Source organism: Aethalodelphis obliquidens, unplaced genomic scaffold (assembly GCF_003676395.1).
Source record: "Aethalodelphis obliquidens isolate GAN/ISIS:26980383/991018 unplaced genomic scaffold, ASM367639v1 scaffold44, whole genome shotgun sequence".
Taxonomy (NCBI): Eukaryota; Metazoa; Chordata; class Mammalia; order Artiodactyla; family Delphinidae; genus Aethalodelphis; species Aethalodelphis obliquidens.
Window position 1 is genome coordinate 7,243,510 of NW_020837988.1, and position 17,230 is coordinate 7,260,739.

A 17,230-nucleotide genomic window follows, 5' to 3' on the forward strand; every position below is an offset into this window, starting at 1 on the left:
CTTTCTGAACCTGGAGCTCCAGGGAGTTTATATTTTCAAAAAGCTGCTCAGGTGATTCTCATGCAAAGGGCCCGGGGAATGGCATTTGGGAATCACTGTATAATATGACCTAATTTAATAGGGGTTAAATACATACACGAGTGTGTGAAGGAACATACTAACCTCTGTATGTGTGGAAGGACATACACTAAACGTTGACAGTCATTACTTCTGAGTGTTGGGATTATACGTTATTTGCCTTTTGGTACATGGTTATTTGTTAAATTTTCCTTTTAAAAAACTGTGAAGGGACTTCCCTGGCGGTCCAGTGGTTAAGACTTCGCCTTCCAATGCAGGGGTTGTGGGTTTGATCCCTGGTCGGGGAGCTAAGATCCCACATGCCTCGCAACCAAAACAGCAAAACGTAAAACAGAAGCAATACTGTAACAAATTCAATAAAGACTTTAAAAATGGTCCACATCAAAGAAAAAAATCTTAAAAAAAATTGTGAAAAAGTTTAAAATACAGAAGAGCCAAGAAAATATAGCAGACACTAATACCCAAGACATTCTCTATTCTTTCTGCTTCCGGAAGTTGAATGGTTCCCATCTCCCAAACACACAAATCCACATACTTCCTCTACTTCCATTCTCCCAATATATTTATATCACGATTTCTTATTACATCACAATTTCCCTTAAGGTGATTCTTCAGAGCTAACCGCTTGATTATATTTTTACTATTTCCCATGATCACATATCCTTTGACAACGTTGTTTCTCCTGAAATTAACAGCTGACCTGTTTTTTCATTTCCTTAGATTTCAGTGCATCACGAATACCCCCCCAAATGTTCTGATGTAATGAAAAATTCACTTCGGGAAGCGGGGGCCAATGATGGCCAAGGTCCACTTTTATCTTTGGAAACGTCCTTCCTGGTGCCTTCCATCCCCATGTTCCACCTGGGCCTCTGCTCTCCAGGCCTGGTGCACAGCCGAGACTACCCTTCACTCTCGTCCTAGGACACTCCCTTTGCCTCGCTCCTGGGTCAGGTCTCCATCTTCCTTTCCTAGTTGACAGCCTCTGCAGTGGAGAACATCCTTTAGTAGCTTCTCCAAAGGAGAAAGTTTCTTAAAACCGTCTGTCTGAAAATGTCTTTATCCTACTTTCACACTAACTGATTGGCTGGGTAGGAAATTCTAGATGGGATGGTTTATTTAGCATTTGGAAGCACTGTTTCTCGTTTCGAATATTACAATGGTGAAAACTGGTGCTCTTTGGACTCCCCGTCCTCCATGTAACACCTCTCTGGAAGCTTTCTGGATCATCTCTTTTTTATTTATTTTTTATTAAAAATTTTTTTTCCACTGCATTGGGTCTTCATTGCCATGCACAGGCTTTCTCAAGTTGCAGTGAGTGGGGGCTACTCTTCATTGCAGTGCACGGGCTTTTCATTGCGGTGGCTTCTCTTGTTGCAGAGCACAGGCTCCAGGCACATGGGCTTCAGTAGCTGTGGCACGCGGGCTCAGTAGTTGTGGCACACGGGCTTAGTCACTCTGCGGCATGTGGGATCTTCCCGGACCAGAGCTTGAACCCGTGTCCCCTGCATTGGCAGGTGGATTCTTAACCACTGTGCCACCAGGGAAGCCCCTGGATCATCTCTTTATCTCAAATGATCTCAAATGTCTCAATGATGAGCCCAGTGTGAGTTCTTGTAATTCACTGTGTTAGTAAGTTTTAAATAAATACCTTATACCTAATCACCTTACCGAAATCTTTTCCTTGTCTAATTTGAACTTCAGACAAGTTAATCACACTCCCTTAGGTCATGGCAAACTATCATCCTTGGTCCTCGCAAGACCTCTTCATTCCCAATCGCTACTTGCATCCACCTTCTCTCCCGTCATTCAAATTTATTCATTTATTCAATAAACACTTATTAAGCACTAAACTACATTCCCAGCACTGAGCTAGGCATTAATTACAGCTACACAGGAAAGGTTCCTGCTGTCATGGAACTTACATTTCAATATAGCAAACCTATAAAGTGAAACAGTAATAAATATGATTTTTATAAAAAGGAAGATACGAGACTTCCTGGGCCCCCAGCTATGCCTATTACCCTATGGGGAGTATTTACTATCATTTCTTCTTCACTCCCTATTGCTAGATATTTAGTTTGTTTCCGATTTTCTGTCCTCATGATCAATTCTACCATTCAAGCCCTTGAGCACATAAGGGCACACTGCCACTTTTATTTACTTATTTATTTTTGGCTGCAGTTTTTGGTCTTCTTTGCTGTATGCAGGCTTTCTCGAGTTGCAGCGAGCGGGGGCTACTCTTCATTGCAGTGCGGGGGCTACTCTTCATTGCAGTGCGTGGGCTTCTCATTGCGGTGGCTTCTCTTGTTGCGGAGCACAGGCTCTAGGGTGCGTGGGCTCAGTAGCTGTGGCACACGGGCTTAGTTACTCCGTGGCATGTGGGATCTACCCGGACCAGGGACTGAACCCACGTCCCCTGCATTGGCAGGCTGATTCTTAACCACTGCACCCCCAGGCAAGTCCCCACTGCCACTCTTATTTCAGGTGATTTGGTTCCAGAAATAGGATATCTAGGTCAAAGGGTATCTGCATTTTAAAATTTAAATAGATATTGCTAGATTGCTTCCCCACAAAAGACTGTAACACTGCATTTTTCTCTTGGCGAAGTGCAGGCACTCTTTCCTTCACATGCCCACTAGCAACAGGAGTTTGAGCTCTTTTTACACACGTGTCAAATCATTTTACTTTAATTTGCATTTACCTGATTACTACCTAATTTGAACATCTTTAGACGAGCCATTTGGATGAGCTTTTCTGGGAACTTTCCTTTCATATCCTTTGTTTTTCTTGTCAGTTGGTGAAAACTATTTATTCTCAACTTCAACCTTTTGTTTGCGTTTTATATTAAATATTTTTCCAGATCTACAGTCTATTTGTTTACGGTATCTTTCACAACGTATATTTTTTCCATAGGTTCAGGATTTATAGAAACTTACTATTTTTTATATATTCAAATATTTGGTTTTTTAAAAGACAGCTTTCTGGATTTTTAATTTTCATTACAAAAATATCTTCACCATATCTCCAGCCCTAGGTGGCACACTGGACTAAATTTTGTTTAGTTTTTACATGAGGTCCTTAATCTGTCTTTTATATAAGGTGTCAAATGGGGCACTTTTATTTTATTCCTGCTGTGTCAGCACCAGCTATTAGACAATTCATTCTTTTCCCATTAAACTGAATTTATCAGCTTCATCAATATTAAACGATGTATTCTAGGACCTTTTTTTTTTTTGGTTTGTTTGTTCTTTGAATTTATTTTTTATACAGCAGGTTCTTATCTATTTTATACATATTAGTGTATACATGTCAATCCCAATCTCCCAATTCATCCCACCACCATCCCCCCTGCCACTTTCCCCCCTTGGTGTCCATACGTTTGTTCTCTACATCTGTGTCTCTATTTCTGCCTTGCAAACCAGTTCATCTGTACCATTTTTATATTAAATCGGTGTTGAATTTTGTCAAAAGCTTTTTCTGCATCTATTGAAATGATCATATGGTTATTCTTCAGTTTGTTAATAAGGTGTATCACATTGATTGCTTTGCATATATTGAAGAATCCTTGCATCCCTGAGATAAATCCCACTTGATCATGGTGTATGATTCTTTTAATGTGTTGCTGGATTCTGTTTGCTAGTATTTTGTTGAGAATTTTTGCATCTATGTTCATCAGTGATGCTGGTCTGTAATTTTCTTTTTTTTGTGACATCTTTGTCTGGTTTTGGTATCAGGGTGATGGTCGCCTCGTAGAATGAGTTTGGGAGTGTTCCTCTGCAATTTTTGGGAAGAGTTTGAGAAGGATGGGTGTTAGCTCTTCTCTAAATGTTTGAAAGAATTCACCTGTGAAGCCATCCAGTCCTGGACTTTTGTTTGTGGGGAGATTTTTGTTGCTGTCGTTGGAAGATTTTTAATCACAGTTTCAATTTTATTACTTGTGCTTGGTCTGTTCATATTTTCTATTTCTTCCTGGTTCAGTCTTGGAAGGTTATACCTTTCCAAGAATTTGTCCATTTCTTCCAGGTTGTCCATTTTATTGGCATAGAGTAGTAGTAGTCTCTTATGATGCTTTGTATTTCTGCAGTGTCCATTGTAAATTCTCCTTTCTTATTCTAATTTTATCGATTTGAGTCCTCTCCCTCTTTTTCTTGAAGAGTGTAGCTAAAGGTTTATCAATTTTGTTTATCTTCTCAAAAAACCAGCTTTTATTTTTATTTTTTGATTTATTTATTTATTGGCTGTGTTGGGTCTTTCATTGCTGCAAGCGGGCTTTCTCTAGTTGCGGCGAGCGCGGGCTACCCTTCGCTGCAATGCACGGGCTTCTCATTGTGGTGGCTCCTCTCGTTGTGGAGCATGGCTCTTGCCATGCAGGCTTCAGTAGTTGCAGCACACGGGCTCAGTAGTTGTGGTGCACGGGCTTAGTTGCTCTGCGGCACGTGGGATCTTCCTGGACCAGGGCTCGAACCCGTGTCCCCTGCATTGGCAGGCAGATTCCTAACCATTGCGCCACCAGGGAAGCCCCAGCTTTTAGTTTTATTGATCTTTGCTACTGTTTTCTTTGTTTCTATTTCATTTATTTCTGCTCTGATCTTTTGATTTCTTTTCTCCTACTAACTTTGGGTTTTGTTTGTTCCTCTTTCTCTAGTTACTTTAGGTGTAAAGTTAGATTGTTTGAGATTTTTCTTGTTTCTTGAGGGAGGACTGTATTGCTATAAACTTCCCTCTTAGAAATGCTTTTGCTGCATCCCATAGGTTTTTTTTTTTTTTTTTTTTTTTTTTGCGGTATGCAGGCGTCTCACTGTTGTGGCCTCTCCCGTTGTGGAACACAGGCTCCAGACGTGCAGGCTCAGCGGCCACGGCTCACAGGCCCAGCCGCTCCGCGGCATGCGGGATCCTCCCGGACCAGGGCACGAACCCGTGTCCCCTGCATCGGCAGGCGGACTCTCAACCACTGCACCACCAGGGAAGCCCCCATAGGTTTTTGATCATCGTGTTTTCGTTGTCATTTGTTTCTAGGTATTTTCTGATTTCCTCTTTGACTTCTTCAGTGATCTCTTGGTTATTTAGTGACATATTATTTAGCCTCCATGTGTTTGTGTTTTTTACGTTTTTTTCCCTGTAACTGATTTCTAATCTCATAGTGTTGTGGTCAGAAAAGATGCTTGATACGATTTCAATTTTCTTAAATTTACCGAGGCTTGATTTGTGACCCAAGATGTGATCTATCTTGGAGAATGTTCTGTGTGCACTTGAGAAGAAAGTGTAATCTGCTGCTTTCAGATGGAATGTCCTATAAATATCAATTAAATCTATCTGGTCTATTGTGTCACTTAAAGGTTGTGTTTCCTCATTAATTTTCTGTCTGGATGATCTGTCCATTGGTGTAAGTGAGGTGTTAAAGTCCCCCACTATTATTGTGTTACTGTCAATTTCCTCTTTTACAGCTGTTAGCATTTGCCTTATGAATTGAGGTGCTCCTATGTTGGGTACATATACTTTGATCATTATGCAGTGTCCTTCCTTGTCTCTTGTAACATTCTTTAAAGTCTATTTTATCTAATATGAGTATTAGTACTCCAGCTTTCTTTTGATTTCCATTTGCATGGAATATCTTTTTCCATCCCCTCACTTTCAGTCTGTATGTGTCCCTAGGTCTGAAGTGGGTCTCTTGTAGACAGCATATATATGGGTTTTGTTTTTGTATCCATTCAGCAAGCCTGTGTCTTTTGTTGGAGCATTTAACCCGTTGACATTTAAGGTAATTATCGATATGTATGTTCCTATTACCATTTTCTTAATTGTTTTGGGTTTGTTTTTGTAGGTCCTTTTCTTCTCTTGTGTTTCCCACTTAGAGAAGTTCCTTTAGCATTTGTTGTAGAGCTGGTTTGGTAGTGCTGAATTCTCTTAGCTTTTGCTTGTCTGTAAAGCTTTTGATTTCTCCATCGAACCTGAATGAGATCCTTGCTGGGTAGAGTAATCTTGGTTGTAGGTTCTTCCCTTTCATTACTTTAAATATATCATGCCACTCCCTTCTGGCTTGTAGAGTTTCTGCTGAGAAATCAGCTGTTAACCTTATGGGAGTTCCCTTGTATGTTATTTGTTGTTTTCTCTAGGACTTATTAATTCTCTTTTATTAATTCTCTCATCTGTTCCAATGGCTGTTACTGTATTACATGGATTTGATCGGGGTAGCAGCACAGCATATTCTGATGCTGGGTTAAGCACACCCCCTTCATCATTCTTCTTTTTCATACTTTTCCTGGCTGTTCTTGAGCACTTATTCTTGCACATAAATTCTAAGATTCTACTTCCCAATAGAAGTTTTTTGGGATTTCAATCGGGACTTCATGAAATACTTATATTAACTTTGAGGAGAAAAGGCAGTTTTAAGTCTTCCCAATCACTTTTGTATCTGTACAGTTTGTGTTCTTTCAATGAGGTTTTAGTTTTCTCATCTAAATCAGTGGCTCTCATCCCTGGCTGCATATTAACATCAACTGGGGAGGTTTTAAAAAAATTCTCTTGATAAGAACCTGTAACATTTACTTCTAGGTATTTTATAAGTTTTATTCTTGCAAATTAAACATGTTTTCATTTCTATTCCTAGGTATTTACAGTAATGTTTCTCTTATGTTCAGCCATCTTGCCAAGTTTTCTTATGAATCCTAGTAGATTTCTAGTAGAGTCTTTGGGGTTTCCTAGGCAGACATTTGTTAAAATTTCTATCTGCTGGTATCTTTTCTCCTTGTCCCTGTGAGTTTATATACTTTTCATCCTTTTATCGTCCTTTTGGTGGGGATCAGGAATAAGCCCTTGTGTTCAATCTTTCTTATAAGGAAAAGTCGATGTGCATCCTTTTGCAACGTCACACATTATGTTTTGGGGGGGTTTAATCCATGTTGATTCATGGAGAGTTACTGCTTCATTTTTAACTGCTCTGGACCATTCCACTGTGTGACTAGCCCACTGTTTACTTACCCCACACCCCACAGAGGAAGAGTTTTATTTCCCCACTGTGTTGCTGCAGCCAACATCCCTGTATACCCTCATACAGTCCATCATGTGCACTGACACCCTGTCTACCTAGATGTGGAACTGCTGAGTCGCAGTGCACCAGGCCCCTCCACGTACACGTGTCACCTCGTCTCTTCAAAGAAGCCGTTCTAGCTTATAATCCTGACCATGTCATGAGCTGCCCTCTCCCCACATCCTTGCCAACAGTGACTATGAAGATGTTTTACACTTTGGCCAGTCTGATGGGTATAAAATGATAGCTTGTCACCTGATTTGCATTTCTCTGATTCCTAAGTGAGGCTGAGCATCTCTTTGTATGTTTTTTTTTTCTCTTTGTATGTTTATTAGATATTCTGGCTTCCTCTTCTGTGAAATCCATCCTTTTTGCTATGTAGCTGTTTGCCTTTTACTGTTTTACCTGCAGGAGTTCTATACAACCAGCCAATGATGTCTATCATGATGAAATCCCCAAATGGCTCATTTTTTCACTTTGTTTATGGTGTCTGTCACTATAAAGAAAATTTTAGCTCGAATTTAGTCAAACAGATCAAGTCTTCTTTGATGATTTCTGCTTTTAAAAATCTTGACATAGGGACTTCCCTGGTGGTCCAGTGGGTAAGACTCTGTGCTTCCAATGCAGGGGGCCCAGGTTCGATCCCTGGTCAGGGAACTAGATCCTGCACACATGCCACAACTAAGAGCTCACATGCCGCAATGAAGATTCCACATGCTGCAACCAAGACCGGTGCAGCCAAAATAAATAAATTAATTTAAAAAAAAAATCTTGACATACTCTTCCCTTCCTCAAGGCCATGAAATATTTTCTCCCCAGTTTTACAGTTTTTTTTTTTTTTTTTTTGCGGTACGCGGGCCTCTCACTGTTGCGGCCTCTCCCGTTGTGGAGCACAGGCTCCGGACGCGCAGGCTCAGCGGCCATGGCTCACAGGCTCAGCCGCTCCGCGGCATGTGGGATCTTCCCGGACCGGGCACGAACCCGCGTCCCCCGCATCGGCAGGCAGACTCTCAGCCACTGCACCACCAGGGAAGCCCAGTTTTACAGTTTTTTGAGGTCTTTAATCCACCTGTAATTCATATGTATATGGCATGGGAGGTAGTGTTCTATTTTATCTTTTTCTAGAATAAATTATTCAACAGTTCGTCATTTTCCTGTTGATTTCTAATGCCACCTATCATACACCAAGTTCTGTTATATTCCTGAGTCTGTGTCTAGGTTCTCTACAAAGAATATGCAACCAGTTTTTAAAAAAGGCTAAAATCAAAGAACTTACAACAATATGGGAAAGTGCTTATGTAACAATGCTAATTTAAAACAAGGCAGGATTGATCTTGACTATGTAAAATAACACACACACAACAGACTGTACGAAGATCAATTAAGTATAAAGAAAAAAGTCTAACCTAGTTATAAGCTATCCACCAACACCCCATTCCCCACCTTGCTGTACCTTCTAGCCTCAGGAGCAGCCCTCCAGATTACAGAAGCTCCATCTGGGTTCAGAAATTGCAGAGCGGTGGGTTCGGACAAGAAGGGCTCCTACTGCCCAGGACTTACCTGGAGTTTTGCTACTTCCTTCCTGATCAGGAAGCTGACTTGGTCCCGGTCATTCCTAGAGTAATACAGACGGCACCAGGAAGGCTTTCCGTCTCTGCCCGCCCGGCCAGACTCCTGGTAGTACCCAGCCATAGACTTGGCAATATTCCAGTGGGCGACAAACCTGTAAGATCCAAGGGTCAAGCAGCATGAGATGTGGCAGAAAAGCTGAGGGGAGAAGTGACTCCCAGTCAGCGGAGCAGGGGTCTCCACAGGGATCAGGAGTAGGAGGCTGGCAGGCAGAGAGGCAGAGATAGGCCCCAGAGTAAGCATGGCTAGGACCCTGCAGTCCTTCAGCAGGCCTTCTCGCCATGGAGCAGCTCATGGAAAAACTAGCGGACTTAACGAAACAAGATTAGGACACTTATGAGCTGGGTAAGTCCTTTATAACATCTTTGAAGAGGAAAAAGGATAATACTTATGAAGTACCTACTATGAGCCAGTGTATATATTTGTCTTGTTAAATCATTACAGTGGGGCTTCCCTGGTGGCGCAGTGGTTGAGAGTCCGCCTGCCGATGCAGGGGACACGGGTTTGTGCCCCGGTCTGGGAAGATCCCACATGCCGCTAGGCCCGTGAGCCATGGCCGCTGAGCCTGTGCGTCCGGAGCCTGTGCTCCACAACTGGAGAGGCCACAACAGTGAGAGGCCCGCGTACCGCAAAAAAAAAAAAAAAAAAAAAAATCATTACAGTCACCATCATGTGAGGTAGTCTCATTTTATAGACAATGAATGTGGGATTCAGAGAGGTAAATTTGTACAAGGGGACAGCAGAGCTAGGATTTGAGCCTAGGAGTGTCTGACTCCAAAGTTGATCCATTATAAGACACAGCTGACCCAGGATTCAAACGCTGATTCCAAAGTCCACGTTATCTCAAGTATAGTTCACAGTCTAATTCCTACCCTGACCAACTCAGGGTCACTATGAGGCTTAACAAGACCACGTATGCAAAAGTGCTCTGTAAATCACACAAGGCATTACTGTTGGTGTTAATCAGAGCAAAGGGCTTCAGGCTGCAGCCCAAAATGTCTCCAGAAGGTCAAGCATGCCTGGAGGTAAAAGACTTCCCAACAGTGGCCAGTGTGGGGCTAGGAGGCTGGGATGTACCCATCTCTTCTGGACTGTCCAGTAAACAGTAACAAGGAGTGACGGGAACGAGATCTTTGCCTTCAGTTTTGCACAGGGAGCAGTTTTAAGATAGTTCATTCCACCCCCTCACAGGCTCCAGATGCTAAGGTGGGAGTGAGCGGGGCTGTGTTAAAGGGTGAGCCTGATGGTCTGCATGCTGCCCCCTCTTCTGGGGGATGGAAGAACCGTGCTGTGCCATCACCAGGGAGCAGAGGAACTGTGCACAGAACCTGTCAGCGTTTGGACTATGTACCAGGGACCCTATCCTGGGGCCTCCTTCCCCTCTGGCCCTAGAAGGACACACAGACCTGGCTCCCCAGACAGAGCACCAGGAGGCCCACCCCCCCCGCCGGAGCCAGGCCCCAACTGGCAAAGTCAGACAAGAACAAGGGCTCACCTGACATTGGCTTTGTCCACTCCCATTCCAAAACTAATAGTTGCAACAATTACAGGGACCTTCTCCTCCATCCACTCGTTCTGCACCAGCGTTCTTTCAGGAGCCTTCAGTCCTAGAAAAGAGGGGAAGGTGAAGAAGGGAACTTGCATTTCCCTTGGGTTTCCCCTGAGGTCTACCTTGAGTCTGACGCTGTGCTGGGCACAGTACACACACTGAATCCATCACTTACCAGCTGTATGACCTCAGGCCAGGCACTTAACCCACCAAGCCTGAGCCAGTAAACGTAGAGACCCAGGCCTGTGTGTGGCACAGAGCACTCCATAAATGTGACAGCCAGGATTCAAACCCAAGTCCATTGGCCTCCAGAGCCTGTGCTCTTTCCATGATACCAATATCTGGGCTAAAAAAACTCATCTGCTGCTGGGTGGGCACAGGGTGACAATAAGAATTCAGGAGTCACAATTCTCCTTTTAGATCTCATTTGGGTCTAGACTCCTTTTTGTGAATTTAAGTGAATCACTTTAGCTCTGCCTGGGTATCTGGAAAAAGATGATGGACCACCTGATTATCCAGGATTCTTAAGGAACAAAAGACCAGCTAAGAGGCTTCTGAGAGGGCTTCCCTGGTGGCGCAGTGGTTAGGAGTCCGCCTGCCGATGCAGGGGACGCGGGTTCGTGCCCCGGTCCGGGGAGATCCCACATGCCGCTGAGCGGCTGGGCCCGTGAGCCATGGCCGCTGAGCCTGCGCATCCGGAGCCTGTGCTCCGCAACGGGAGAGGCCACAACAGTGAGAGGCCCGAGTACCGCAAAAAAAAAAAAAAAAAAAAAAAAAAGAGGCTTCTGAGAGTAAGGAGGGCCACGTGGCCCAGGTGCCCCTTACCTGCGTGGTACGCCTTGGCATTCACGCCCCTGTAACTGAGCTCTATAGCCAGCTGTTCACAGGCCTCCCTCGTCCTGCAGTAGACAATGCCGCAGCCGGACAACTGAAAGGGGAGACACGGGAAGAAAATAAGCATGGGGAAGAACAAGACAACCCATCGCACTGCAGCCTGCTCTTTTTATTTTTTATTTATTGGCCGCATCACGCGGCTTGTTCGACCTTAGTTCTCTGACCAGGGACTGAACTCACGCCCCAGCAGTGAAAGAGCCAGGTCCCAACCACTGGTCCGCCGGGGAAGTCCCTGCTTTAAAAGCAGCTCTAACTCTCTCTCGTCAGGCTCACGGTCTCCTCTGAGGCAGACCACCTAGCACAGCCCTGCTACTTTCTAACAAGGCAGGACCAAAGCAGCTCAAAACCCAACTTTTCTAACCCTTGCCTCCTCCCCACGAGCCTTGGATAGGTCTGCAAAGGCCCCCCCACAGGAGGACTCCGGGACACAGGAACCCCAGTAAGGGGGACAAGGCCAGGAAACCAAAGGGACAACTCTGTGCACGAGTTTTAAGAAGCTATGGCTAGTCCTGGCTGAGGAAGCTAGAAAAGCAAAGAGCTTGGAAATGAGAATCCTTCTCTAGGCCGCACACAGCAGCCCGCCGCCCCTGATGTACCTTGGCCCCCCAACCTCAATGCCCTCACCCCTTTATCAGCCTTCTGTCCGAGAGCCTTAAGGCAGAAGTCCCTCAGGTTCCCGTAGGGATCAGGAAGCAGTTCCTTGAACTGCACATCATAGAAGAGGTTGGCCCGGAAGCAGGGAGTCTTGAAGGTGGCAACTGGCTGCTTCAGCTGCAGGGCGGCAAACACATCCTCTCGGACCTGCGGGGTGGCTGTGGCAGTGAGAGCCACACAGGGGGCGTGGGCCAGGCGGGGGCGCAGGGCTCCCAGACGCAAGTAGTCAGGACGGAAGTCGTGCCCCCACTGGGAAACACAATGAGCTTCATCCACCACGAGGTAGGAGAGCAGGTGGCGAGACGCCAAGGAGTTTAGGGCGGGCTGGAAGGAGGCAGAAGCCGCCATCTCTGGCGTGATGTACAGAAGCTTGGTCCAGGGCTTTTCCTGCTCCAGGTCACAGAGCAGCTCCTTCTTCTGCTGTGCCGAGAGCTTTGAGTTCAGGGTACTCACTTGGACCTTCAGGGCCAGCAAGTGGTCCACTTGGTCCTGAGGGCAGAAGCGGGAGAGGGGACTATAAGTGGCCCTCAGGCCTCAGTGGTAAACGTCACTGTGACTCCCTGGGGTATTTCACAGCCATAAAACATCCTTCTCCTACCCTCTAACGTGTCTTCTCTTTGCATAAAAAGAAGTACAGAAGGTGAAGTGGTTGATGTGTGGAGCCAGATAGATGTGGATTTAATCCCGGCTCAATTACCACATGCTCTTCAGCTGGTTCTTAACCTTAACCTTTCAATTTTCTCACTCTCATTCTTTCACTTTGCTATAAAAAGAGTAAAACTACCTAATAGGATTGTTTTAAGAATTAAATGAAAATTTATACTTGGAAGGTACGTTAATGCCCCTAAACACTTAGCACAGAGCCTGAGACTAGTACACACTCACTAAGCATTGTTACTGTTGTTCTCTATCCTCTCTCTCTCTCTCTCCTTTTCTTCATGGTGGATGGCTCTTAACCAACGGCCACACTTCCTCATTTCTGATTCTATCAGTCCATCTGCAGGCCTTAAATATAGTCAGAAGCACAGAACAGATGTTAACAACATCCCAATAAGTTTCTCATCTTTTTTTCTGTCTCATGGCTGTGCTCTCGCCAGAATAAAGCAGAATATACCAGGGATTCCCCCATATTGATTTATACCTCTCTATCCACCTGCATCTTCTATAACATCAAGAGTGCACATGTGGGCTTCCCTGCTGGCACAGTGGTTGAGAGTCCGCCTGCCGATGCAGGGGACACAGGTTCGTGCCCCAGTCGGGGAAGATCCCACATGCCGCGGAGCGGCTGGGCCTGTGAGCCGTGGCCGCTGAGCCTGCGCGTCCGGAGCCTGTGCTCCGCAACGGGAGAGGCCACAACAGTGAGAGGCCCGCGTATCGCAAAAAGGGGGAAAAAAAAAAGTTTATGAAGATTGAAAAAAAAAAAAAAGAGTGCACATGTGTACATACGAGAGTGTGTATGTGCATACACATACAGTTCCATATTCCTCCAGGCAAAAAGTTACAAAGGAGGGTGAGAGACCTCAGGCCATCAAAACACAGAAGACTCATTCATAACCCACCAGAGTGATATGCACTAGTGGAGAACCCCACATTTGGGTGATTCAGAAACCCAATACAGAGAGGGATATAGGGAAATCAAAGAAAAATAAGAGGCAAAAGACCAAAGAAGGGTGGACTTCCCTGGTGGTGCAGTGGTTAAAAATCCGCCTGCCAATGCAGGGGACACAGGTTCGATCCCTGGTCGGGGAAGATCCCACATGCTGCAGAGGAACTAAGCCCGTGCGCCACAACTAGTGAGCCCATGCGCTAGAGGCCGCAAGCCACAACTACTGAGCCCACGTGCCACAACTACTGAAGCCCGCGCGCCTAGAGTCCAAGCACCACAACAAAGAGTAGCCCCCACTTGCTGCAACTAGAGAAAGCCCACGTGCAGCAACAAAGATGCAACACAGCGCAAAATAAAATAAATTAATAAATTAATTTTTTAAAAAAGACCAAAGAAAGGAGAAGTAAAATTTCCAGCTATTAACCACCCCCCCCCCAAAAAAAACACCTTCCTCTAAACTTTCTGGGCTGCCACCTTCATTCCCCTGAGCCTCACCTGAATCAAAGCAATGAGAGGAGAGATCACGATGGTGATGCCTTTGGCCAACAGAGCAGGGAGCTGATAGCAGAGGGATTTTCCTGCCCCTGTGGGCATGCACACAAAGACATCCTTGTCGCCTGCAAAAATACAAGAAGGCAACATCTCAATGCTTCCTGCCTTTTAATCTCTCCCCTTCATCAAGGCTGTTGAAAATTAAACAAGAATGTAGGAAAAACTCCTCGCAGAGTGTCTGGCACGTACAAGGGTCTCAATATAACCTCAATTCTCTTCCCATCCTTTCTACGAAAAGGGAAGCGGTCCAGGGAGATCTGGCAATGCACACAAACCATTTCCAGTAGTGGCAATAACAACTACAAGGGTAAGAAGTCTGAGTCTGCTGGGCTACGGATGATTGAACTGAACATCCATGAAAGCTGAATACTCCTGGATGAGTGGGCATATCTGTATAGACATGGAAACAACGTCACTTAGAGGGCTTTTGTTTATAAGTGTTATAATGTAATTAACATGACACTGCTGCTCCCCTTTGACAACAACCATTTGTCAACATATCTCAGTTTTATAATATTATTACTCCTTCCTTCCCTATTTGGGACCCAGACCACTCAATCTTCAACACAGGAATTACCTAGAAGGCGACTGGTTTCGGCTATTCCTGCCATGCCCCCACCCCACCTCCACCTCACTGCCTACACAAAAAGGAGAATGGAAATTTATGAGCTGTTTTCAAAGACAACCTTAGCTTTGTCTACGAAATATCAGAACCGGAACAGCTGGGTGGTTCTGCCAATAAAACTGCAAGTTTTGGGTGACAGATCTACAAGAGCTCCAAAACCAAATATGGCCCAAGGGTGGGGAGGAAGGAAGGGTCAGAAGGAAGGTGTTCTTCCTTCTGTAGTGGCAGCGCTATGGTATAGCCAGCACAAACATAAATGCAGGTAGTTTGGCAACATTACCTTTCACTACAGCCATGGTTGCCCTCTCCTGCAAAGGCGTCTTAAAAGAGTCAAACCCAAAGACCTTCTTCAACGTGCTCCGGACTCGACGCTCAGGGTCAAAAGGAGAGGAAGAGTTGGTACTCATCTTGACGACAGTGGCCAAAGGTTAAGGCAAAGGTGATGATCATATATGGTTGCAAGGAGAACCCTCTGTTCTGCTTTTCAAAGCCTACTTATTTTTTCTATAAGTTTGCTTTATTACACTCAAAACTATATTATTTTCTAATAATATAGCTCCAGGTGAACAGCCTCAAGCAATACATTCCTGGGTAATTATCTCCAATTTTATGCTCGGTGAAAATAAAAACACCCAACTATCCCAGGCCACGGTATAGCGCAGAGCTAGAAATCAGATCACGAGAAAAAACACAAATGTCTTCAGAACAGTTTGGAGAAGATGGAATTTTCTTCTAAGATCCACCCTCTGCTCTATAAGCACAGCCATGACGACCATTCTTCCCCCCAGGACCCCGACCCCTTCTCCCCCACAACGACCCCCGCGCCCAGAGGAGAGCTCTTCCCTTTTCCTCCTCTGAACCCTAGATCTGTTCTTTCCTCCCTTCCCCAGCCGAAGCCTCCCTCTCTTCACCCCAAGATATCAGAGCCGGCCGTGGGCCCCAAGGAGCGAGGGGCTCTTGTCGGGCAGTTGCTGCCCGCTGGCTCGGGAACTACTCGAAGACCCCCATAAGCCACAGGTAACTCTCAAAAGCCAAACTGCTGGGAATGCAACGTCAGGTAAACCCACACAAGCTTGTATCCGTCGCGCAGTGATGACGTTACGCAAGCGCTGGCGCGAGGGGCGGAGCCAGACGCGGAAACGGCCGTTTTGATTGGTTCTAGGTCTGAAACGGGCGCGGGGTCTCCTGGGATCCGGAAGTAGTTGCCTTTCCGCCCGGAAGTCGGCTCTTCGGAGTCATAGGAGTGAGCCACGCCGGGGCTGTGGGAATAAGATGGCGGGGAAGAAGAGTGTTCTGTCGTCTCTGGCAGTTTACGCGGAAGATTCAGAGCCCGAGTCTGACGGCGAGGCAGGAGTTGAAACGGCGGGCGGCACAGCTGGTGAGGCCCGAGTAGGGAGCTGGAAGGGGAGAATCGGATGTCTGCTCGGAATGCTGCTCCCCTAGCAGGCGGGAGGGAAAGAGATGGTCATTGTGCCCCAAGTATCGGGCTCTGGAGCCCCGAAGGGCGTTCAGGGTCCTGGGATAGTCGGAGCGTTAGATGCTCTGTAGCAAGAATGGACCGTCTCCTTCTTTTGATTGGATTATTCTTCCGAAACTTACTGAAAGTCTTCTCCCTGCTGGGTATCGTGCTGGGCAGAAGGATGGACGAAGGATGGAGAGGGTCCAAGGCTACTGAACCACCACCTATTTTCTCCGGCCTTGTTGTTTGGTGGGGGAGAGCGAAACTTTTAATTAACAATATGCTTTAGCCATATCTTGGAGCTTTTAAAAATACATCCATCCTGTCTCCACTGCGAGGGAGTCTAATTCAGTAGATCTGGAGAAGAACCTGGGCATTTGTGAGCTTTCCAAGGCTTCTTGGTGATTCCATTACTTTGTGAGTTGTTAAAGCCCATCGGTGATTTTGTTGCTCCACCCTGGTTAAGAATCACAGTGTTAAGAAATGGGAACAGATCTATATGGGGACGTAGAGAGGCAGCAAGTTACCCAACGTGCCTGGGCCTTGGTTTCCTCATTTGGAAAGTGATGGGGGTCGGGGGGCCTTGGACTGGGTTAACTCCTCTCAGTTTTCTGTGGTCTCTGCCTGTCAGGAAGTTCTCTGGTGGTTTCCCAGTAATTTGTTTTTTGGGGGGGCTTTGTTGTTGTTTTTGTTTTAAACGTAGGAAAAGATTTTGTTTCTCAAGTAGGTATGATTGGGAACCTCTCCAGGTGCCCCCATTTAAGGTCCTGTTCCTAGGGGAGGACACACAAAATCGAGAATGACAGAGTCCTTGTCTTGATGAGAAGACAAGTTCATTGGTGCCTATGATACAAGGTAGACATATGCAGATAAAAATAGATGGGGTTTTTTCTGGAATTTTATTTTATTTTTTATACAGCAGGTTCTTATTAGTTATCTGTTTTATACATATTAGTGTATATATGTCAACCCCAATCTCCCAAGTCATCCCACCCCCTCCACCCACCCCCACCCCACCCCCACCACTTTCCCCCCTTGGTGTCCATACGTTTGTTCAAAAGAGATGTTTAAACAACATGGTATAATTGTTCAGAGAAGGGAAGGCTTCAGTTGGCATAATAGGCGGATTGGAAGCATTAGAAACGGAATTTAATATT

General features: G+C 45.5%; 2 protein-coding genes across 4 annotated transcripts in view; one reads left to right on the forward strand and one right to left on the reverse strand.

The window, feature by feature from the left end:
- RECQL5 (RecQ like helicase 5) overlaps window positions 1–15,690 on the reverse strand; it is a 38,255-nt gene extending 22,565 nt beyond the window's left edge. Inside the window, exons 1-7 of one of the 3 annotated variants that reach the window (XM_027080672.1) lie at window positions 15,536–15,690; window positions 14,895–15,031; window positions 13,933–14,054; window positions 11,800–12,320; window positions 11,109–11,212; window positions 10,230–10,341; window positions 8,666–8,828 (exon numbers count right to left, since the gene is read on the reverse strand). In XM_027080672.1, the coding sequence (XP_026936473.1) occupies window positions 8,666–8,828; window positions 10,230–10,341; window positions 11,109–11,212; window positions 11,800–12,320; window positions 13,933–14,054; window positions 14,895–15,021 (1,149 nt within the window). In that variant the 5' untranslated portion in view covers window positions 15,022–15,031; window positions 15,536–15,690. Of the gene's footprint in view, window positions 1–8,665; window positions 8,829–10,229; window positions 10,342–11,108; window positions 11,213–11,799; window positions 12,321–13,932; window positions 14,055–14,894 lie in introns of all 3 variants that reach the window. The other 2 variants (XM_027080673.1, XM_027080675.1) reach the window with 2 other exon arrangements.
- The window catches only part of SAP30BP (SAP30 binding protein), a 33,711-nt gene continuing 32,114 nt past the window's right edge, over window positions 15,634–17,230 (forward strand). The window contains exon 1 of the mRNA XM_027080676.1: window positions 15,634–15,992. Within this exon, the coding sequence (XP_026936477.1) occupies window positions 15,887–15,992 (106 nt within the window). The 5' untranslated portion in view covers window positions 15,634–15,886. The remainder of the gene's footprint in view (window positions 15,993–17,230) is intronic.